At 39.7% G+C, this 24311-nt stretch overlaps 3 protein-coding genes across 4 annotated transcripts in view; all 3 read left to right on the forward strand.

The window, feature by feature from the left end:
- The first annotated feature begins 574 nt into the window (after positions 1 to 574).
- LOC107186882 (guanine nucleotide-binding protein-like 3 homolog) lies at positions 575 to 3114 on the forward strand. The gene is made up of 8 exons (XM_015574835.1): positions 575 to 711; positions 863 to 967; positions 1051 to 1415; positions 1485 to 1872; positions 1949 to 2306; positions 2369 to 2591; positions 2670 to 2841; positions 2923 to 3114. Exons 1-8 carry the CDS (start codon positions 693 to 695, stop codon positions 3015 to 3017), a joined length of 1725 nt encoding a protein of 574 aa, XP_015430321.1. The 5' UTR covers positions 575 to 692; the 3' UTR covers positions 3018 to 3114.
- A 1718-nt stretch (positions 3115 to 4832) lies between these two features.
- LOC107186893 lies at positions 4833 to 9632 on the forward strand. Of its 2 annotated transcripts, XM_015574852.1 has the most exons (5): positions 4833 to 4883; positions 5639 to 6211; positions 7629 to 7813; positions 8179 to 8339; positions 9423 to 9632. In XM_015574852.1, exons 2-5 carry the CDS (start codon positions 5995 to 5997, stop codon positions 9622 to 9624), a joined length of 765 nt encoding a protein of 254 aa, XP_015430338.1. In that variant the 5' UTR covers positions 4833 to 4883; positions 5639 to 5994; the 3' UTR covers positions 9625 to 9632. The 2 variants fall into 2 exon arrangements, with proteins under 2 accessions (XP_015430338.1, XP_015430339.1); XM_015574853.1 differs by lacking the exon at positions 4833 to 4883 and having other exon boundaries at positions 5559 to 6211.
- Positions 9633 to 12729: 3097 nt separating this feature from the next.
- Positions 12730 to 24311, forward strand: part of LOC107186848 (cardioacceleratory peptide receptor) — a 58028-nt gene continuing 46446 nt past the window's right edge. The window contains exons 1-2 of the mRNA XM_015574796.1: positions 12730 to 12793; positions 17964 to 18481. Of these exons, the coding sequence (XP_015430282.1) occupies positions 18305 to 18481 (177 nt within the window). The 5' untranslated portion in view covers positions 12730 to 12793; positions 17964 to 18304. The remainder of the gene's footprint in view (positions 12794 to 17963; positions 18482 to 24311) is intronic.

The raw sequence follows: 24311 nt of genomic DNA on the forward strand, positions 1-24311 counted from the left end.
AATGCGTGTAGAGAAATTGTATCACTTGTTCAATGAAAATCTACGAAACAGCGATTTCACGGCACGAAATAATTTATGAGAATTTCCATTCCGACCTTAACTACCATCCGCACGTCTCCATACCGTTAAACAACCACTTTTTTACTGGATAGAATGAAAGTGTGAGAATTCTCATATGCATACAAGTATGCCTTTCACTGTCTTCCAAGTAATTTCAATATCTCCTAAAAATACTGGAATTTCTATGCGGCACCATTACTATAATGTCAACAATGTAGCAATCTTGAGATTGGAATCTAAATTTGTATAAATTTACATGTACAATTTAAATTTGTTTGATCAATTTATTTTCAGTAATTTCTTATTTTCTCCGCTGCGTTGAAAGATTACTTTTCTAATTTATTTTCTACCAATCAGAAATAATAAAAAATAATCTAAATTTAAAGAAAATAAAAAAATTGATGATTGTACAGAATCAAGCCTTTTAAATTCATCTGATTTTCTGCATGCCCTGGTTGTCATCCAGCATGCATTTGTATTTTCTCACGTTTACCACACTGGTTCCTAACCTGTCTTTTCATTACGGCCACGCATGTGTGGCACGTGATAAATTGAAGGAGAGTTTGTTATTCTGATAACGTGTTTATACTGATTTTATATTTGTTAGAAATTAGTGTAAAAATCTCAGTAAGATGGCGAAATTTTGTTTAAGTAAGTTGAACAATTTATCGCTTTCATTTAATTTATACGTGATAGCTGTATATAAGGTTATGAGTATTTCAAATTATATACACGATAATATACAACTTTATTTCTACTTTCGTGTATTTTCCAGTTTATTTGATATTCTGTTTTGTTACAGACAAACCGAGCAAACGAATGCCTGCACGGAAAAGGTATAAAATTGAAAAGAAAGTCCGTGAACACAATAAGAAATTGAAAAAAGCAGCTAAAAAAAATCCTAAAAGTAAGCATTGTACCTGTATAATAAACGATTACAAAAATTAAAAGATGCTTTAGCAGGTGTAAATATATTATTAAATTTGACAGAAAAGCAAAAGGTGATAGAAGTTCCGAACCAATGCCCCTTTAAGGAAGACATACTAAAAGAAGTAGAAGCTATGAAGAAACAACACGAGGAGGAAAAGCAGAAGCAACGTGAAGCTGCTCGTGAAAAGAAGCAAAAGTTTGTTAAAGGAGGTCTACAAGGATTAGTTTCAGCAGCAGAACAGAAACAAGCTGAACATAAAGAGATGGAAGTTGACAATGTACACGAAAAGATAAAAGGTGCTTTAGCTAAAGAAGAGAATTCCTTGAAAGCTTACTATAAAGAGTTCAAAAAAGTATTAGATGCAGCTGATGTTATTCTTGAAGTAGTTGATGCTAGAGATCCTTTAGGAACCCGATGTAAACAGGTAAAATGAAATATACCTGTGAATACAGTTAAGATGGAAAGCAATATAATAAACTACTATACATTATAGGTTGAGGAAGCAGTTCAGTCTGCACAAGGAAATAAGCGATTAGTAATTGTTCTAAATAAGGCAGATTTAGTACCAAGAGAAAACTTAGATCAGTGGTTGAAGTATTTACGTGGCAGTTTACCTGCTGTAGCATTCAAAGCATCTACACAAATTCAAGCAAGGAGATTAGGTAGAAGAAAATTAGGGAAGAAAACAGAGACTATGATACAAGGTGCTACCTGTTTTGGTGCAGAGTTACTTTTATCTTTGCTTGCAAATTATTGTAGAAATATTGGTAATGTTAAAACTAGTATTCGAGTGGGAGTTGTTGGGCTCCCAAATGTTGGCAAATCTAGTGTAATTAATTCCTTGAAACGGAGCAGAGCTTGCAGTGTGGGTAGCACGCCAGGTTTGTTTTACAGTATTATTTAACATCTATAATATATGCAATACTTAATACTTAAATTTAAATTTCAACCTTGTAGGAGTAACAAAAGCCATGCAAGCAGTACAGTTGGATTCAAAAATTAAATTATTGGACTCACCAGGAATAGTTATTGCTAGCCATGCTCCAGGGGAGAACCCTGATGAATCATCGGTAGCTCTCAAAAATGCTGTAAAAGTACAGTCCTTGAAGGATCCATACACACCAGCAACTGCAGTTTTAAAGAGAGTCTCTAAGCCACAAATAATAGAACTGTACGATATACCAGAATTTTCGACACCGGACGAATTTTTCGCTTTAAAAGCGACTAGAATGGGAAAGTTTAAGAAAGGCGGTATACCTGATACTATGGCGGCAGCTCGCAGCGTCTTAGAAGATTGGAATTCCGGGAAAATTAGGTATATATGGAGATTTATATTGTATTGTCTGAAAAATTCAAATATGTGTATTTTTGATACAGATACTATACCGTACCACCTGAACAACCTACGTCTCAAATATCCGCGGAAATTGTGAGCCAGATGAGTAAAGAGTTCGATATCGAAAGTTTCGCTGCGGAAGAAAAAATGATGCTCGATACTTTCGAAGAAGAAACTGCAAAAAAATCGAAACTTGATCCCTTGTTAATTGAAACTACCGGGCCGGTACTATCGGCAATGGAAGTTGAGAAGGAGAAAGAAACAGTGTGTATATTTGTATATACATATTTGTAACACAATATTCTCAATTTGCTAATTATAAATAAATATCAATATTTGTAGCAAATTAAAATCCAGAACAAGTTGAAAAAAAAATTGGAAAATGCAAAGAAGCATGCGCAACAGACAAGAAAGAAGAAAACAGATCCAATGTTTGAATTAGAAGGCAATCAGAAATTGAATAAGTTGAATAAACTAGCTTTTAAGAAAGAGAAAAAAGATCGGGCTAGGAGAGGTGCGTATTTATGCATAACAGTGTATCTTCTATATAGAACAAAAAATGATTTTTTTACTTACAATTATGTAAATGTTACAGAAAAGGTATCCGTTCAACTGTCGAGTCAACTAGAAGGATTCAATCTATCGACTCGTGACGATTACGACTTTAATACAGATTTCGTTGAAAAGTAGGCATTGAAAAAGTATTCAATGATTATGAGTAAAACTGACGAAATGATTGAAATCAATCTGTGGAAAATACATTTGTATGTATAATGTAAATAATAAGAATCGTTTGAACTAATAAAGAGGAACGTTTTTCTATGGTTTTCCGTTCTGCTTGTCACGATTAAAATTATGAGTTCCCCATAGTCATTATGTGTTATTAGTCAACAATTAAATATCTTGTCATACGTGGGAAATGAAGAAATTAAAATTCATTCTGTTCAAAAATACAAGGACTAAGAAAAATTAAGTACTAGTTAAATTAAAAATTAGTTAACCTATCGAAAACATTTTTCAACCGTTTACACGCAACCGAACTGAAAGATTTATAGTGTATCTGTGACTGGATTTTTTTAATTTACTTTCACTAGACAAAAAAAGTCAAATTGCAAACACATTGGCAAGTAAATTATAAATAAATAGATTTTAAACGGACAATCAGCATCAATAGTCTAGGCCTTCTTATGGCGCCAAACTTCGAGAAAATGAAATGGAGTGATAACATCTTTTTCTACAAGATTAATGATCCAGAAAAATTTCTTCTGCCTACGTTTATTCAGTTAATTTCGAGTGTTAGTGTTTTGGATGGAAGAAGTAAAATATATACAATAATTGAAGAATTCGTTGCGTGTACAGCAAGTATGACGAGCGTAATACGCTTATCTCTCCTCCACATAGGCGTCAGTTTCCCATGGAATGGTGACTAACAAGCAACTCTCAATAACACAAAGATATCTAGCAAAATTTCTACATATTCTCTATATGAGCGTATTTTATTTGTCCAATCTTGTTTGTCACGTCTTTCAACGAGAACAAATGGTACTTATTAGCATAAACCAACCAATTGAAAATAATCCTACGTGTGTTTGAAGTTTTTAAAAAAATTATGACACGCTATGTCTATTTTATAATATTCTCAATCGCGAGGCAGAGGCTGTGAGAGGAAGCGTAATTGGTGAACGCTCTTATCAAGAACAGCATGGGGACAGACAATACAGGGTGTCTCCGTAAAATCCGAACACTTAACCATTTGCACTGGCAGCCAATTCACAGATGCGTGTAATTTCGATGTGTGTGGCACGTCATTCCAGCACAATATGTTAAATGTCTCCTTTGTTTGTAAATGATACTAGAAAATGTGTCAAACATAAGTAGTCTGAATGGTTTCGAAGGAGAAATACGATGTAAGAAACAATTTTTGTCTACATCCATTTTTTTCGAATTTTCAATGTAACTGGTATTTTTTTGCAGAGAAACATATTTTCTCTACTGCATCTTGCAATGCATGTCTGAGTTATGACCTTGACTTGATCTTGAACACCAAAAGAGTGATCAAATTCCAAGACAGTGTTAGGATGGTATATAAACTCACTGTTTATTTTAATAAATCAAAATGATGTCCCTCGGCAGCGATACATTGTTTAAAACGAGCAATCGTTAATGATCTTTTCACTATTCCTGACAAAATAACAACACAAGCTCTAATTATTCGATTCATAATATTTTCTGGAGTTCCTAGCAGTATCTTACAATTTGATTACCTTTTTGGTATTCAAGGTCATAACTCAGCATGCTCGAATGCATTTTCAACATTATTAAAAACATAGGAGACATTTAGATATTTGGGTTTTTCTCAGACATCGTGTATCATCAAATTGGAGCGACGCTTGAAGTAAGGCAATTACTAGCGAGCAACGAGTAGGGATGTACGAATAGTCCCGAGTTGTGAGAACCAAAGCTTTGAACAAAGGCCGGAAAGATTCGAGTGTGATCGGTCGAGATCTTGATACATATTCTCGTATTGTTCGGGTTCCCGAGATCCAGCTATTAAGGGTAGTGTATTCTGAATTAAACGCTATATTTATTTTTCAGTAAATTAAGAAATAAAAAATTATTGCAACTTTTTCAATATTTTGTTCACACATCATTTATTACACTAATCCTTCTAAGTTCACAAAGAAAGTCAAGTCACTTGGTCCACATTTGATAGCGTTGTTCTGTTTTAAAGGGTGTACGAATATTTTTTTTACCCACGCTATAACTGCTTCGCAAGAAGGTCTTCCTTTTGAAGCACAATAATCTTTTCGTTCAAGAAACATATTTACTGCTTGAAATACACGTTAACAGTTCGAGAACCAACCGAAAACTAACGCTGACAACGAGAGCGTCCCAAACTTACTGCAAAAAGTAACAGCAAGGAAGTATTTGTGCGTATATTAGTCACAGACTACGTAGTGTTATGTCTATGTGTAATGCCCTTTTATATATACAAAAGTATCGAGCTACGAGAAGGTACAAGAATTTATTGTTTGGGCAGGCAATTGATTATGACTTCAGCGCACCCGGCTAGCTGAGCCTCGACCTGCTCTCGAACAGTACATGTGTAAGACCTTTTCGAAACTTTCTTCGAAATTTGTACAGTATATATATTCTCAAAATGTTATATACTACCGAAATATGTTAACAACAATTATTATCTACAAACTTTTACACCAGAATATACCCTTAATGGCTGGATCACGGAATCCCGATCGCGTCCGATTTTTGTCGAATCGAACCGACGTCGAGCTTCCTACTCGTGCTTATAGACTGACCATTGACAATGAACCTAGTCTCGGGATTTCGAAACTACTTAATCAGGATCCCGAACAATACGGGAGTATCAAGATCTTGCCCGATTTCGTCCGAATTTTGCCGTCCCGTCCCGAGCCCGTAATATCAGTTAGACTCGCACACCCCTACTAACGCGTGTCGCACTATTAATATATCTGACGCGTTTAACAACACTTCGGTCATTCAGCTACGAGGCTCCACTAAAGTAACCGCAACAAAGTGTAACGGCTTCTGTTCACTACCACGGTGTCTATCGAAGATATATTACCTGTGCACCGACGTTCTTTGACTGTAACAAATCACTGGGATTTTATTTCCACGAGGAAGCAAAATGAGCAAGGAAGACTCGAAAGCACCGAAGGTTTCATTTCCGTTAAAACCACCAGGACAAGCGAAAGTATGGAACGTTGTCGAAGTTGCAATCAAGGGTAGCGATAAGCCGCCGATAAAATTCAGCATTCAAGAGGTACCCGAGGACAGGTACGAAGATGTCCTTGATCACATGTGCACCTATTTCATCGCCGATGAGCCTATATGCCAATGCACCAGTAAGTTCATAGAATTTTTCAAATGTTAAGTAGAACTTCCATTATTTGTCAGTGTACGGGACAGAGGCAATAAAATTTTTAAAAATATGCAGTGTGGGATAGAATTTGTGGTAAGACCGAGAAGGGGAATGATTGTTCTTGTGAAAACAAACAAAAAATGTGGTTATGAAAGTTTTTTGTACGCAGCTCGGTTTTCAAGAAAATTTAATTTAGTGAACTCAGACATGCATACGACTGAATAAGACTTGGCTGGTTGTCATGTCATTGCGTTACTGATTATTTCTACCTATGTTGGTGTTTATAAATATTGACAGGATATGGTTCAAATGATACAATAGGTTTGTGCAGATTATTTGTTTTAATCGTGGTAGAAATATTATTGAAAATGAACACAGAGTTCTGATCGACGAATTAAAGAATCCATCAATCATTAGATATCAGGAAGGTGCAGAATTCATCGTACCTACATTAAACATTGTGTCTAAAGAAGCTTTCCCGAAGTTTTAATAAATCATATCATTCTATGACCAGCCTAAAGTATTAGAGTAGTTTCGGTAAGCCTTATCGTAAAATTATAATTAAGCCTAAATAATATCACTACGTTAAGTCTCCTTAAGATAAGGACATCAATACTAAATCGAAAACTGTGAACGAAGGCCAATTTTAGCTTTGCGTGTGTAAACGTCACAAAAATGCGTAGTGAGAATAAGGCCACATACGTGTTCTCATATGACGCTATCATTTGTAAAATGATATCGTGAAAAGCATTATCGTGTCGTGGCAGTATTTATGCTTTAATTGTACGTTTTCAACAGAAGGACTGAAGCGACTTGAATATAAAACTTCGAGTCCAAGATTAGAAAAGAAAAAAATTTTCAGTTTTCCCGATCGTCTTTTCCAACCAGCTTACATTTTTCAAGCGTGATGATTAGTGAGTACCTACGTCATTCTAAGTTTATCAGCGATGATTCGCAATTCTGACTTGTTTACATTTCCATATTATCCGTGAAGTTATCACATAGAACCAGATAAGTTTCAAAGTACAGGTGGAAGTGTTCCTATCAGAAATAATGTACTTATACTTTCATTTCATGATTCCTTTTTCAAATTTACGTCCCAACGACCACTTCTAATACTATATACCAGCTAACATTATAATCGAGTCGTGTTTGCGGGTCTTGCTCCCGACGATCGTCACTCGAACTTTAAATATACAAACTATTTTTTGACACGAAATAGATAACACTGTGCACGAGGCTAGAGATAAATATAGAAAAATGCTGAGAAGTGTGCAATACCGTAAACATACACAAGGTTGTCGTTACGATAGAACTTTAATTACGCGCGAGTAGAAAGACATGGTGGTACTTCGAATAGCAAGGAGTTTAATTACTAACAACACCGTTGATCTTTCTAGATGGGAAAGATGATCCGGAGTTCGTGCTATCCTTCCGACGATTTTGGACATCGATGTTAGCCCAAGGTTTAACGGTCGGAGCCTTTACCGAGGACCCTAATGGCGGCAAACCGATCCTTGCAGGCGTAAACTTACTCGGACTGTCCTTCAAGGATGATGATTCTAATATCGACGAAATTGTCACGGTGAGCACCCGTTAGCATATCACAATATACAATTTGAGAGTCATATCTTCTTTTTGGTTGAAATTAGAAAGTACGTATTATAGACGATGTTTAAATAATTCATCAGTACACTCTAAAGATTTCGTGCGTTATTTTTTCATTGTTTAATACAGTCGACAGACCTCACGATATATTAAGCTGTCAATAAAATATACATTTTCATTTTTAAAAAAGTGCTACTGCAAATTGTACATTCAAATGTAAATTACTGCACTTTTATTTTCGACCACTTTTTCCTAATTGCAATGAAAACAGAAAAAATGACTTGTATTTCGAATTTTGTGTGCAGCGTCAGAATATTCGTAAAATATTGAAACGGTTTGCAGTCGGAAAGGGCGAAGCAAATAATCCACGTGATGACGAAACTGAGTAAAACAGTTTGCCCATTTGAGAAATATGGAATAGACACATACTTGACCGCTATGGGTCTTTCCGTGCACCCGTCGTATCGAGGAGCAGCTTTGGGCAAACATATTCTTCAGGCCAGGTACAGAACAATCTTTATAATTAACTAATCGCAAGCAGATTAGAGTTGTTCGAATACGCCGAATGTTTGAGTGATTTGAAGGTTGACCCAAAAATACTACGATATCGGGTATGCATACAGTAGATTAGGGGTGACGAATTTCTCTGCTGGAAGCCGCACGAGTCTTCACCGTCAGTCTGCTGATTACCCCCACTAGACTAACTGGCAACCACTACTCTACGTAGCTTGACAGAAAGTTATGTAATACCAAGACAAAGACGAAATGATAAGTCGACGGAGAAAAATGGGTATGGAGGGGGTGTACGCTTAAGACTCCCAATCAACTGAACAGGCAAGTAGGGGCAGGAAAACGTGTGGCACCGGAACTGACAGTTTGTCACCTCTGCGAGTAGATAAAAGATGTACTTGCACATTCAGGCCTCTTATAGTAAGTATATATAGAATATGGAACACCTCGCCGATTGCAATGACCTTGACATATATTATAGAGGTCAATGTAATTTGAAGAGTAAATCTGTGTATACATATATATGTATACTTTTGTGTGTTTGGATACATATAACAGCCTTATTATTTATATTACGTTATGTGAATCATCATGATCACTCATAAATATAGATAAGGTCTGAATCAGTGCAACGAACTCCATTGTTCAAATGTGCCTAAAGCGTATCAGTTAAAGATTCTGAAAGACCAAAAAGGGAAGCGGTGGAGGACAATCCATTAGCGAATGAGGTATTTGAGGCTTTCGTGTTCAGATTTAAGGCTTCCGGGTGCTAGGGTTACAGTGTAAGTTGCGTTAACCAGGGAAATGTTATTGATGTTTCGTCGGTAAATTGTCCAATGGACCGTTTAAAAAATGTTGATTATATCTGAAAATCTCAATCACTTCATTTGCACCAACCTTAGGCAAAATCGTTGCAGAAATCAATGCCATAATCAATTTGATTCGAATTGGATGTATTTGGCTGAGTACCTTAGCTCTGAACATCTCTTGCAAAGTATTCCGACAGCTACAATTAAAGCGTATATGTCGCATCTTCGAAACGAGATTAAAGAACATTTAAATAACTTCTGTCGCAGGGAGTCCATAGGTCGCGAGTACAACATTTCGGTGACAGTAACATGGTTCACATCGCCGATCTCGCAGACACTGGCGGAACGATGTAATTTCGAGAATCTCGTCGTGAGAGATTATGATGACATCGTGGACGAGAAGGGGAACAAAATTTTTCCGGGAATTGAATCGAAGAGGGTCAGAATCATGGGCAAGAGGCTTCTTTAAAGATTTTGGTGGACGAATCGTGTTGGAATTTCACGATTCTTAGTGCAGTGAACCGAATAAAACAATTTCACACGTTTAGAAAAATTTACTTTAGATACGCATGAACCTTGAGTTTTTGCTCTACAGAATTTGATGATGGACAAGTTTTCCTTCAATGTTTTCGACTGCGTTGAACGTTCTGGAAAAACGACGTCTTTCTAATTTACTTTAAGTCGGAAAACTTTTATTTGGGTAATCACTCGAGGTTACCTTTGACTGTCATAACTCTCTTTAACATAACGAAAACTTTATAGGAAAATGTTTCCCTCAGTCTTTATTTGTCTCTAGCGAAGTTTATCTCATCAAACATTTCCCTATAAATATTAACTTCTTTAATTCAACCCGAAAAATGAATCGTGACGGGACAAGTAAAAATGTTAACGTTAGTTTCGCTATCTCAACGACTTATTAGTACAATTGTTATGTAAAGATGGATACACTGAATTTTGTATTATAAAATACATTTTACCTAATTAATCTAATTTATCTAATTTTACCAACTACGTACGTCGTTCACGAAAGTATTTGAATAAGCCACTAGGATACGAAAAAGATTATTTATATGACGAATCCTATAGAACAACTATAAGTTAAACATACATTCAGAATCTGTCTCAGAAATAATCTTTCTTTATCTCAATGGCTTATTCAAACACTTTCGCGATGAACTATGTATCACCCTACAGAGATAATCCGAATATCTGTACAAAAAGTACAGGTCTCGATATTTCATAATACTGACGTCAATAGTTAACCATGACAGGCAGAATCAATAATTGTTTCCTTCCAAAAGTATTCAGCAACCGCACACATCCCAAGAGGAAAGGCGGAATAGTTGCAATACCGTTCGCGACACAAAATACAGGAAAAGACAGGAGTGACAACTCGATGCTCGTACATTGTTGTACGCAAAGAAAAAGGAAACAAGACTAGCAAATTACCCGATAATGGAGTAACCAGTTTGAATTTTCGTCGACGGATAAATTTATTCTCGATACTGTTGCTCGCGATTCGGACGACACGCCGCGGAACGAATAATACGGTTTTCCATTCCACCGTCCTAGGAGACTTTAAAAAGAAAACTTCATATATTGACTGCCATGGTGGTCACCGATGACGAAGAAACATTGCATTTCTAATCAGAAATATTCAACATTTTATGAATATAATTAATTAGTCGTAGATTAGTAATGAAAGTAATGAGTGTTCAAGTAAATACTTTTATTGTTAATAACAAAGGCCTGAACAGATGTGTTTTACCATAATACTGTCCCAACAGTAAGTGTGGCATTCGACGTGTTAATGAACGTTCCTCGAACACCCAGGTTCGCCAAACACGACGCCCGTCGAATATGAATTGCACAGAACGTTCGGTACGGCCTAACTGTTTTATCATCGATTGCAAGCCGATATATGCGGGCGATCTCGCTTCCGTTGCCTCTGATAAGCGACGACATTTGAATGCATTCAGGATACGCGTCATGAAATTCGGTCGGGGTGCGCACGTGTCGGTTCTCCGACGGAGTGAAATGCGGGCTGGCGAGTACATTAATTCGATTCGCTGTTATTAACGAACTTAAGCCTGCCAAGTTCGATCTTTGTTCGTTATCACCAGCACGATAACGTTGCAATCGTTCGACGCGATGCTGCGGATTGCGCGATTACGCGTTTTCCTGTTCGGAGTATCAGCCGCGTAGACACTTCGTCCCACGCATACTACGGTTAACCTGTTAATCGAAATATTTCGCCATACCAGGAAGGCAACTCCTACGGGGATGACGAGTTTTTTCGTCATGAAAATTTTTAATGGTGCCCATTACGTTTTACGTCGTTCTTACCCATTAAAACCTAGCGTGGCCATATGGGCTCATTGTGAAACGAGTTGAACAGAAGTTAATTTCCCGGTTAACAGGTTAAATTAGTATCCACAGAGACGTATATACACGTGAAGCCGACGATACTCCTGACAAATCGACGTTTCAGACGAGGGATCGAGGAACACGAGTTCTCTAATGCTCCGAATGTCACACGCCCGTCAACGAGGAAGTGACTTTTTGAGAAATTGAACGGGGACCACGATATGCTTGAACAGGTTTACAGAAACCACCTGTTGTTGGAGAAACATAATAATTTTCGTGATATCGAATTTCCAATTCCGCGCTGACCGTCGACTTCTATTTGTCGATTTTCGACTAACAACTTGTTACTGTCAGTTTCGGTTCATTCGAAGAATTGGTTTGAGAATAAAAACAAAAAGAAGTAGAGAGAACGTAGATATTGTCAATCAGTCACTGACACATTTATCATGAAAAATAGCAAGAACCCTAATAGAATAACGTAACAATGTATTCTTTAACCCTGATCTAAAGGTAAATTAATAGGCTTCTTTAAGCACTGATATTTAAAAGTCTACCGGCATGCGCCGAGAGGAGAATATTCAACGCACCTGTCCGGGGCGAACATGTGAAAATCGTGTCGAAGAGTGGCCGCGGGTCGTGTCGGCGTTTCGCCCACGTTTCGCCAGGATCCCCGCACATGCGTACGGGCCCACAAACTCCTGCACACGAACGTCACCGTCCACACGGAAGTGTAAGTAGGGAAGCGGAGTTGCCGGGAGTTTGTTCGCCGCTGTAGTCGCGTTCGGCGCGTCGTACGAGCAAGTACGTTCTCGTTCGTTCTCATCCCGTTGCTCCCGGTTCTTCCCTCGGCCAACGTTCGCACCAAAATCCCCGCATCCCCCTTTACTCGATTCCGTCATCTCACGTCGACACTTCACCCCCCCATTAACCCCTAACGATTTCTCTCAGACGGCAGCTCGAGAAACAAATCGCCAAGGATAATCAAAATATGTGCCGATCTTAAGAGCGGCTCAAGGATCCTCGTCGAAGGTGAAAAAAAACAAAGGCTGGCATTTGGGTACTCGCCGTTCCTCTCGATTCGTTCTTCGGCCGGTACGGAGAATTTAATTGTCGTCGGTGTGTTCGATCCCCCCCTCGTCTCTTCTCCCACCCCCACGGTTCTCCTTTTGTCCCGCCTTAATGGAAACTCGCATCCACTTAATCGAGACCAGTCTCTTTGAACCGAACTCCCGACGGTGGAAAGTAGGATCACCGGCGCAGTGATTAACTCGGTACTTAACGTGGTCCGCGCGCGATCACTCGTCGTTCTTTCTACGGCTGACCCCTCGAAAAGAAACGCGGATTTAGAGACTGGAGAGATTGAGACGGGGGTTGATTAACAAGCGCGGGAATAATGGCGAACAGTGTGTGGGCCTCGTTGATTGTTAAATGCGGATATTCTTCGCTACTGGGACGAGATGTCGTGATGAATTTGAGGAACGTAAATTGTTATGTGTTCACTGATACAATCATTACGTGAATGGGTCCTCTGTTATTATCTATACTAATTTATTGAAAATTAACGGGGAACGTAGGTATCCGTTTAGTATGCAGTATGGTATAAAGTTGGGCTGAATTTTCTTCGAATAATACATAGTGAAAAGTAGCAGTATCGAAGATCGTCGTCCTGATCTTTAAGTAGTTAATAAAATTAAATAATTGAGAAAAGAATAAAATACTATTTTATTATAAAATTTAGAATTTATACGGTTTAATCGATTAAAAATGGTGAAATACGTTTTTCGTGTCTTTTTTTCGTTGTTCGAAATTCTTTATCCTGATAATGAGTTTGCCCGTTTCTGCTATAAAGACGCGCTTTGTTTGGTGCAGAGAAGCCTAGAAATTTCGTCTATGAAAGTTAAAATAGAGAGGACAGGTCTATTAAAGTAGCTAGAGGGAGGTCTGGCGAATACGTGCAAGTTTGTGTATTCTAAAAGTCTTATGCATCGTCTAGATGTAATCATTTCGAAATGGAATGTTTTTTCATACAATTCAACGACCCTGGTCACCGGGACCACCATGTGAGTCAACGTGTTCAAGCGATCAAAGTCTCTGGCTCCCCTAACTGGATGTGTATTTTTGGTTCCTTTTATATAGTAGCTGTGCATTTCGATTTCGTTTTTACACGAAGGAAGAAATTCTGTGCTGAATGTGTGACATTGGCGCACGCATCAAAGCAGGATTGAATCAATTTTTCCGCGCGTTTCAATCGCGTCGGGAGCTAAGCCGTCGAACCGAACGAATTTAGAAAAATATTTAGAAGGCGTTGTATTTAGCTACGCGGAGATGGATCTGTCGGGATAAAACGAGTTGACGAGTTTAAAGGTAGACAGAAACATAACCTGTTGCAGATCGTGAAATCAGAGATGTAAAAAGGTTTGTTTGGGATTACGTTGGGTTGTTTCGATACGTAGAACCTCTGGACGTTCCTCTCGTTGTCGCAATCTGGTTTTCAACGAAAAGTCAAATCATGTGTCTATTCTCTTCGAAATGATTCCTGACTATTGATCCATTTGAAGGTAATTGTTTCGCTGTTGGACAAGAAGAGTGGAATTTTGGAAGTGATTGATGTATTCTTGATGGAGAAGCGTGTCTCCAGTTGATTGCATCGAAATGGAAACAAGGTCGAAGTCTGACAGTTTTCATTCGGTTTTCTCGAATTGGTGCAGTGTTTGAGGGTGGCTTGAACGTTTGCACGAAAATTTTACAAAATGATGCTCGTCGTTTTGGGTCTTGAGTGAAAAAAACTAGAATAGTTACGGACTGGTCGAAGACAATTTGTGAAATTTTAAAAATATAATATCAGCGGATCTTTATGGATTCGTGCTCGATAAAAATGTCACGTTTTTTCTTTCGTTTCGTTCCAAAAACGAACTCAAACAGGAAGAAGAAATGTTCGACAATTAAAAGTAGGAAGTTTAATCGTGTCTCTGGCGCACAATCGATCTCGACTCTTTCGTTAATTTTAAACTCGCTAAATGCAAAGTACTTGTTCTACGGTATCAATTTATAACTGAACGATTACATCAAATTTCCATTCGCGAAATACTATCGGGTATCGACTATTCGCGATAATAAATTATTTTTCAAACTATGATAGCGTGACGAAGGGGTTGTAAGTAACTTGCAATGAAATTCATAATACATAGATCCTAGAAAAAACGAGTAATGCAATAGGACGAACATTTTCCCTGTATCTAGTCTCTGAATCGAACCTGTTAAGAGGGAACACGGACGAATCTGGATTAAAAATACGACAAAGAAACGTTTACTCGCATTCGTTTGATTTCCAGCAAATCAGTCAGTTTCAATTTTATTGGTTCGACTTCCCTTTGCTTTTTCGTTCACGTGTTCATGACACTTTATACAGACTTTCCGCTGTAATTAAAAATTTTTAATCATCTCACTTGTGTCTGTTTTGGCTGAATCAGTTTTCTAATATTACATAATTTCTATATATAAAAATGTTATATAAACAATATTATATATATATAAAAATTGACGTACACATGTGTGTCAATTTTTCCCCACTTTCTATATGATGCATGATACAGCTTATTTTTCTAGATTCAAAAACTCACTTTTCCGACAATGTTATGGTTGCATTAGAGAATGTACCTATGGAATTTTTCTTGCTGAAGGCGATTCTCTCGTCTGAATATGTTTGATTTATGTGATTCGATTAATACGCGGGTGGTTTCGACCCGACGGAAATGTGACACAATAGAGAAATGGATTATTGATCGAAATCCACACGTGGCATTATTGCCGTGACCGTGTTCGTAACTCAAAATCGATGAATCTCTTTTAAATTCAAATCGAGCCACGTGGGCCACGGGAGTTCCAGTGCGACAGCAAATGGAAAATACAATTTCCAATTAATTCGGATATAATACGCGAAAACAAGGTTGCCGTGCGTTGCCCACATTTCCATAACTGCTTGTTTTTTTTGGTTTATTTACTTCTTCTATGATTTTTTTTATTAAATCGTACCATAATATCTGTATCAGTGTTGTGTTCACATTAATTCTTCATTCTTTGTACCTATCTATGTAAAGATTTATATTTGAAAAATAACCCACTATACTACAGACATATTTGAATTGAAAAAAATTGAAATTCTGTTGAAATGTTCAGATTTATCGGAATAATAAAGCGTCTCAGAAGTTATTCGACGCTGGTTTTTTCACGAATGAATCTGCATGAGTTTCGACAAAAATCATTGTTATCCGACCGAGCATTTTCTGGCGATTGCGGCGGTGGTGCTCGAAGATCGTTCCTCGAATTTCTCTCCATCGACCGCGCATGTAGATAAGCATGAAGCGTGCGCGTACTTTTTTTGGTTCCGTCGAGTCGCGCCGAGCGACTTGGTGTGTGCCGTCTTCCCCCGCGTATAGAATTCTCGGTTCCTGCACAAAAGGTCAGCCCGAGAAATAATACGTCGGCCATAACGAAACGCTTCCACGTAGAGGGGAAACGTTACGTCTGCCCGGAACAGGTTCTTCTTTTTCGCAAATCCTCATTTTTATGAATCCCATTTGCAACTGGTCATGTACTGGCCTTCTGTATACGTCAAGGGCCGCATTGTGTTCTTTCTTTCTGCCTTGGTGTTTTGGGAACAGGTTTCCAATAATATTAATGGTCCAGGTATCGAGTAACAACTCTCGTAATTGGTAGATTTTTTCATTCAGAGTTAAGCTATTCTCTTCCAATATGGTCTATTCGAGTGCAAATAATGGTCGGTGAAACATCTCCGTTTCATTCAACTGTTAATTGGATGACATTTCCATCATCGACATTAAATCTTGCTTGCTGAATTTTAAGTAGTTGTAATACAGGATATTTGAGATTTAATTTGATTATTGTAATTTCCTACTAACTGTTTAGTTCAATTATTGGAATTTCCTGATACTTAGGGGCGGGAATTTTGAGTAATTAACAGATTGCCTGTCACGGCGGTTGAATTTTTGAACAGTTTACGATTTTGTAAATATAATTAGAAGTGAAGCGGTGATTCAAGTAAGAAGTATTCCGGTCAATACGTAAATATTCATGTGCAATAAACACGAGTACAGCGTAGTTGGTAATACGAATATTATGGTGTCGTAAAATGCGAGAATCGTTTCGTCAATAAATACAAGAATGAAAAGTGGCTGGAATGTACGGTGTTACATGAACGAGTCAACTCGTCTTCGTCGGCCAACAGGTTAACGCAAGGTGTCACCGAACTGGTGGTACAACCTGAAAAGCGGGTGAAAGTACATGCAAAAATATGTCGAAGATGAAACTGCATTCGGTAACTAGTACGTTTATCGTTAAAATCGGAACAATTCTTGCCGACCAATAATACCATATCTTCGTACTTACAATGTCTCACTATTTCCTATTGTCTGTTGTAATAGAAATTTTCTTTTTCCATTTCTCCGATCACAGTATACAATAATTCTTCGCACAAAGTCTCAAATAAACATTTTGATCGTTTCTTGTTCCGCCATTTCACACGGCGGAAATAAAACAATTTCCTGAGCCCATTAAAATGATACCTTCGTTCGAAAACTAAACAAGCATTCCCGATCCGTTGGCATTATTAAAAGTACTAAATTGCTCTTTTCTCAAAACAAGGTTTTTGCAGATACGTACTGCCTTAGCAGGGCAGTATAACCTTCACTTTTCTGCTGGCTCGCAACACGTTCACTACTAAACTAAAATAATACCGTCATCGATCCATCCCAGACTCGACACTATCGTCGCAATAAACGCATCCCCGTGTACAAAAGGTTGCAGAGCGCATTCATTCGACAATTTTAAGAGGATTCCCTGCAGGCTTTGCGTCTCATTGTTCGCATCCGCGTCCCCGTTGAATCGACCCAACAAGATCCGCTTCTTTCGAGTCCGCGACTTTATCGTCCCCGGATGATCGTCCAGATAGCATTGACTTCCAAAGTCTGATCCCATTCTTTAGGCTTCGTGTCGCAAGCACAACGAGTTCTATTAGTTCGCAGCGGTTCGATTCACTCGACCAAAAACAAATGCGAGTATTAACCTCGGGACAGGGCAGGGGACCAGCTTCGTTTCTTTGTCTCCGACTTCTTTTTTTCTTTTACGCGTCCTCGAGTTCGTGGGTAATCAGGGGACAATCGCGTACTCCACTTGATTTTACGCGTTCTTACGGGGAGGTCTGCGCGATTGAAACCGGGGAAGATCGATTCGTACCCGGACCAGTAGCAGCGTCCCTTCTCAATCGAGCCGGAAAATAGTAAACCCCGACTTACTGCTAGTTCGACGAGTACCGAATAATTCGAGTAGTCTCTGGAGAAGTCCATTCAATTTCCTTTGGTTCTCTGTGGCGCGTCGAATCCTTTGATCCCTCATGAAATTGCTAATGTCTCGTTGTCCGTGTAGGATACGCGGCGCTGCCGGGACCCGGTGGCGGTGCTCCCCCTCCCCAACGAGGATGCCTAAGGATCGATCGTAACCGGAAATCGAGCGGGACCAGGGGGAATATCGAGACGGTCCGGTGGCAGAGCCAAAAATCGAGCGAGAGGCCAACCGACGCAACGAATATGAAGTCGTCCGACGCTTAGCCGGTGGTTTCGGGCCTCGAACAAGCGATGAATTACTCGCGGGAGGTTCGCCGAGTAAAAACCTGAATTCTTGCGTCTGCTGCGGAACGAGAGAGAACGAAGAACCGAGGGAACGTGAAGAGAGAGAGAAAGAGATAGGGAAAAGAGCGCGACGACGACATGTCCGAGGAACAACGCGGAGAACTGGGTACAACCGATCGGAATTATACGAGGCTGGATGGACCGATTCAGGGGAATCAGACCGTGGATCAGCTTGACAGCATCCCGGAATACCTAAACGTCACGCTGCGCGATGTCAACGGGACGAAAGAGATCGACTCATTCTACTTCTACGAGGTGAGTTCAAGAAAAACAACCGAGCCCTATAAATATATGCCTTTCGAAAGACCCGAGACAGCTAATCGGCCGTCGCGAACATCGTTAGCTTCCGTAAAGACTCCGGGCCAGAGTTGAAGACTGTTTTACTAAGACACGAGAAACAGTATCTGAAAATTTATTTCGGATGTTTAAATTGGAAATCAAGCGTTTAATCCTTCCAGACATAATGGCTGCAATTAAACCAATTCAGTTTTCAATTCTTTTCGAAGCTAATTTTCTTTTCTAAAGAAACGAAGAAAGCATCGTGCCACAAAGTGTTTACTTCATACGGCGTAATTAAAACATTTTTATTATGTCCAATCACTTACGGAGCTATCATTCGACGCAATTTGTCAATAGGTTTCGCCTCGATTTGATTGGTACACAATGTGCCCACGGCCGGAGACGGAAAGGGACACGAAGATAGATGGTATTGCCATTTCCTTGGAAAAATATTTTACCAGAACGAATCCTCGTTAAATGTAACACCCACGATCCCATTATTTCGTTGTCCCCATCGAGTATAGTTCGGAAGTAGCTGCGACAAAAGAAAGTTTAGAAGATAGCCCCTGGAGAAGGCGTATTTATGGTATTTCCTTGAAGAACATAATGGAAAACCGTGATAACGTCGGATCCGCGTTCTTCTTACGTCCCGCGGGTTTCTTTCATTTCATCGCGATCTGTGACGACATAAATTTCCTCGGAGAGACCTACAGTTGTACAGGATAGGGAGACGATGTTTCAATGCCGCGTGTCGCGAAATTGCTGATCCGACGAATCGACCGTAACGGGATGATACTGGGAATCGTGAGACCTGGGATCGTCGAAAACTAATTTCACGGAAACACAATTGTTGTACGGTATTTCGATTCGAGGAACGTAGTATATTTATAGATAGATGCAATGACAAATTTTTTACGTAAAAATATCGATTCTTCGCGAAGAAACGATTCGTCGGAAAATTCTCAGTAATATCCATTTTCTTTCGTAGGAAATAAAAGGTAAAGAATGTACAGTGTTAGTAACCCATGTGTACTATGCAGTAAACTATTACATTAAAACTCTTTTAATTAATAATGTATCTAGTTTCAACTTTGGTTTTGGGTCAGATCGATTCTAGGAACAAAAACGAAATCGGGCATTTTGTATTGTTACTACTATATTATGTTGCACTCGACATTGTGCAACAGAAACTAGTATTAAGAGATACAAAGCGCCCCACGTCTGAAATTATTGATTTTTATGTTTTGCTTAAGATCAGCTTGAATGTAATTCCACGTGCAAAGAAATTTATACAGGCATAAGGTCATTTGCAACATCTTAGAAACGAAATTAAGTTTTGAAAGAGTATCATTTGTCATATTTTGTAACATAAGTAAAGTACAAGTAAAGGCGATTCTTAAATGTGTAGATTTGTATACGTAACCAGTGCGTGGGGTAGATTTCAAGTGGGACAATCTGTATTATTATACTGCACTCTACAAGCGGGTACACTCACATCGAACCTCATATTGGAAGCTATAAACGTCCAACTAAATCGCGTATAACGATACTGTCTCTTACATCTGTCATTAAGGTATGTGTCTTCTTTCGCGAATATACGTAAAGATCAATGTTTCAAACATAAGCGTTCTATAACCCTCTAAATTCTAACCACCGAACTAATTCGGTTCCGTCGTATCTTCTTCTTCCCTTTCCTTTTATATTCCATTAACCGGCGAAGCGGTGCGGTCCATGGCATCGGAATCACCCCGTACATCAACCGAAACAAGTTCGCCGACCCTTTAGCGATTCGATTTGGCCAATCGAGTCGAATTCCGGCGATATTTTCGTTTCCGCCGTCGCATCATCTTCGGTTGCCCCCTTAACGCGGGATTTATATAAACGGAGAGGGGGATAGTTGTGATCCCCGAACGTTCGTGGACCGTATTTCTCTAGGCTCTATTCCCGGCGAAATTTCGAAAGAGGGTCCTCGTCCGGCGAATATTAAATTTCCGTGGACATCGTGTCGCCGCGCTGAGGAGGGTTGAAACGCGTTGAAACGGCGTCGAGCATCGAATTAAAGACGACTGCCTGTCTGCTGTGTGTCTATGGTAATTCGTCAGCGCGTGGACAGCGACGTCCTGGTCACCTGTTCCTTTTCTGCTCGTTGGCCACGTGACAGGTGTCTCGCACCCGCCCGAAAAATCACACGTTGCCCGCCGTTTACCGCTAAACGATGCCAGTCGAGACCGATTCGCTGAATTTTCGTCTCTGACTTCTCTCTTGTGGATGACGCGTGCGGAAAAATATGTTGGTAAACAAGTGGACGGTTTCTCGATACAGAATTAGATTAGGAAAATCGATGTCGACCGATCCAATCGCGCTTCGTTTCGAGCATTGTTTGGGTTACTTCTGTTCGATCGAGGGAGTCACTTCTTCTTTATTTTCCTACTTCACGACCCGATACTGTTTAAAATAATCGGGACAATAAAATTGTGTTTGATCTGTTTTGGTTTCGAAGTATAAAATGGTTGAACGATGGCGTCAAGGTCGCGCGAAGGTCCCCTTGATATTTGGCTTCGCTGATATCCTATCTTTGTGACCATCTACGCTTGTAGTGTCGTTCTTCCGGCGATCAGAACGACTTGTCCTATCGTTTTACTGGCCCACAGAAGGATAAAAGATATAAATATTCCGAATGTAGCTCTATCAGAAATCTGATAAGCACTCTGTTACCGATAAGTCCAGTATCATTCGAGCCCATTCCACGTGTCGCCGGTTTTGCTCGTGAATCGTTTCTTCGGTATTCCCCATAAAGATTCTATTCCCTTATTTCTCCGAAGTTCAACATCCCCGTGTAGTCCTATCGGGAGTGGGAACACGGTAAAAAGCAAACAACCGAGCTGTCCGTAACAAATTCCAAGGAACGAGGAAAAGCCCTGCGCGAGTTTCGATCGAAACGGTAATCGCGCAAGAGTTTCTCGATCGGCGGATCCCGAGGGGACGGTTTCTATTGATTTAAACGCGCCTGGTACTCTGTGTCCACGATGGTTCTGGCCGTTGTCGGCAATCTTGGACCTGTCGGCCCGCTAGTTTCTTGCCCGTTCACATCGGAGACGAGGCGACGCGACGATATCGCTCCCGCGGCCACTTGGGTCCGGGTTCGTGTCGCAGCGCTTTGTAAAACGATCACGACGGATTCCCTCTTCTCGCACCCATCGTTCCGCTGATTGCAGTACCACCACTACGAAGCAACGCTTATTTTTACTAGGAATGCCCGGTTAGCGGAAAAAAAAAATAGGCGAACGGAAAGAACCAGCCGCGAGGGGTGGGAGGCGAAAAAGATAGGAACGGAGCGGACGTGGCAGGGGCTCTCGTTGACGGGAAGCTGAAAACTGGCGTATGGTAATATTAAGCTCGCTAGACGGCCCCTTTGCAATATAGTAAATACGCCAAATATCTACAGATGCTTTTTGTTCAATCTTTGCGATACAGGGGAGAGGGGTGTCGCTTGTGTACTAGCGTCAACCGTGCTCTTCTACACAAATTAGAGGGGGTGTTTCAAATACAGGCTACAGTACAAATATAGGTTAGTTGAAAGTATGTTTAGTTATGTTAGTTGCTTCACCATAGCGGGAATAATGTGAAATTACGATTCAGAAATAGAAGAAGCTTATTTTAAATGAGTTTTAGATATATTGAAATGTTACATCTTAAACATTTTTAATAGGTTTGGAAATAAGTCCTAAAATAAAAGTGATAGCCTTTATTTAAATCACCTCGTCTATTCCAACGTTTCGTCGGAGATTTTAATTGTCCGTCATGAATGAAAATTAAAAGCTCAGCGACTATTGATCTGGAACGCGAACAAGGTATATACGCTTCAATACTGAATCAGTACAATGCACAAAGCAAGCAGTATCAGCTTGTCATTTAATCCCTCGTGACGCTAGCTGCAACACGTGGAAGTCGTGTATGCAAATAGACACAGCTTACACCTGAAAATCTCGACAATAGTAATGTCAAGGATTACCTGCTTTGTGCTTCCATCGACGGCGGAATAATGCGACAGAGCTCTTGGTTCCATGATTCATGAGCGGTTTTGATGTTCAACAAGTGTTTCCCATTTTAAAGCGCCATCGTCGTCCGAACGATTTCGACAGAGCTGGCGGCGTGTATTTCTGCTCTCCATTCCAGAGTATCCGTCACTAATGAGCACGTTGAAGTCGGAATAACACAGAAAAATCTACGCAAGTTCATCGAGAGCATTCTATTTCGGGATTATAAATGATTTCAGTCTCTCGAACACAATCGTATTTAGACGTTTTCGAATCCCACAAATTTCTTTCTATCTTTCCATGTCCGAGAATTCTTATTGGAACTCTTCTTACCCCCATTACCTCTTAAACTAGATCTCCGAATATTACTTCATAATGCGCTAGGAATTAATACGCACTAACGTCTAAGATTCCGAGTTAGAGACATAGGAAAATCGTTACAACCTAAGATTTCTAAGTGCCTTAGAAATTTGTAAAATTTCGTGTTAGGAAAGTTGATAGAACAAAATTATAATTTTTAATACTAAACATCGGAATCCAACAATACATCCAGGAGTTTAGCTTGTTCACTGGTTCCTGGTCTCCTCAAGTATACAGTTAAGCAATAATACACAAATAAATCACTGATAGACAAAGGCTGAACGTTTACTATTTATCTTTACAAGCGACGTGATTTCTTATATCGTCACATTATTGCCGGGGACACCCACTATATTCGCGAAGGTTCGTTTCGTGAAATTGTCGACGCTATCTACGATAATCGAGCGGCGAAGTTTGCGAAGTCGAAATATCGCGTCGACGTAGACTCTCGTCGGTCGTTACGATCCATCGCTCGTGGGCGAGTTCCGCGATGATCCAAGGTTTCGGTATCGTAAATCGCGGTTACGACCCCCCGGCCACACGGAGCCAAACTGTTTTCCCTCCTACGTTTTCTCCTCCCCCCGCCGGTTCGACGGCTCAGTCGACTGTGAAATCAATCGTCGGATCAACGACACACAGGCTTTAATTAACTGGACCGAGATCATCCGACGCGATCTGGTATCACTCGACGGGGCCGTTCTTTCTGCGACGTACGCCGGGATCGTTTCCAGAATGGATGGAATCACCGCGGAACGTAAATCCACCAAGGGGGGAAAAGATTCCGCCGGAGAGATCATTGATCTCCTCTTAACTACCGCCTTTTCAGCGATTCAACTCTTTCTCGAGCAGTTCCTGAAAAAAACGAAGTCGTCTTTTTTGAGGGCACACGACCCAGCACGGACGTAATCTAATTATGAATCTTCGTCGAAATTCGATCGTGGACTGGTCGAAGGGAACCCATTGCAAAGATCCATGTATAACATGTAGATTGAAACGACTTTCGTGATTGCTCGAGAAGAATTTTGTTATCTAGTATTTATTATTTATTTAGAATTGATGATCTACGCCCAGTACAATGAATAATTGCAATACTTATGACGTGATAAGATTTCCATGACACGCTATTATGTATATTATTGAATTAATTGAAATAGTTTACATTTAAATGATGATATACTACCTGAGAAGAAATCCATGTTGTCAACGTATAGATTATTGAATGCACTAGTACGATTCACACTTATCATTCGATTAATTGGATCAAGAGATTCGTATCTAGACTTGTAACATCGGGATAAAAAAGGTGGCCTCTTTTTCGGTGAATTTAAAAGGCAACCCCCGGGGACTCACGTGACAAACGTGTGCGTCAATTGGACGATATCTACGAAGATATTCAAATTTAGAAGCTT

Source organism: Dufourea novaeangliae, unplaced genomic scaffold (genome assembly GCF_001272555.1).
Source record: "Dufourea novaeangliae isolate 0120121106 unplaced genomic scaffold, ASM127255v1 scaffold81, whole genome shotgun sequence".
Classification (NCBI taxonomy): domain Eukaryota; kingdom Metazoa; phylum Arthropoda; class Insecta; order Hymenoptera; family Halictidae; genus Dufourea; species Dufourea novaeangliae.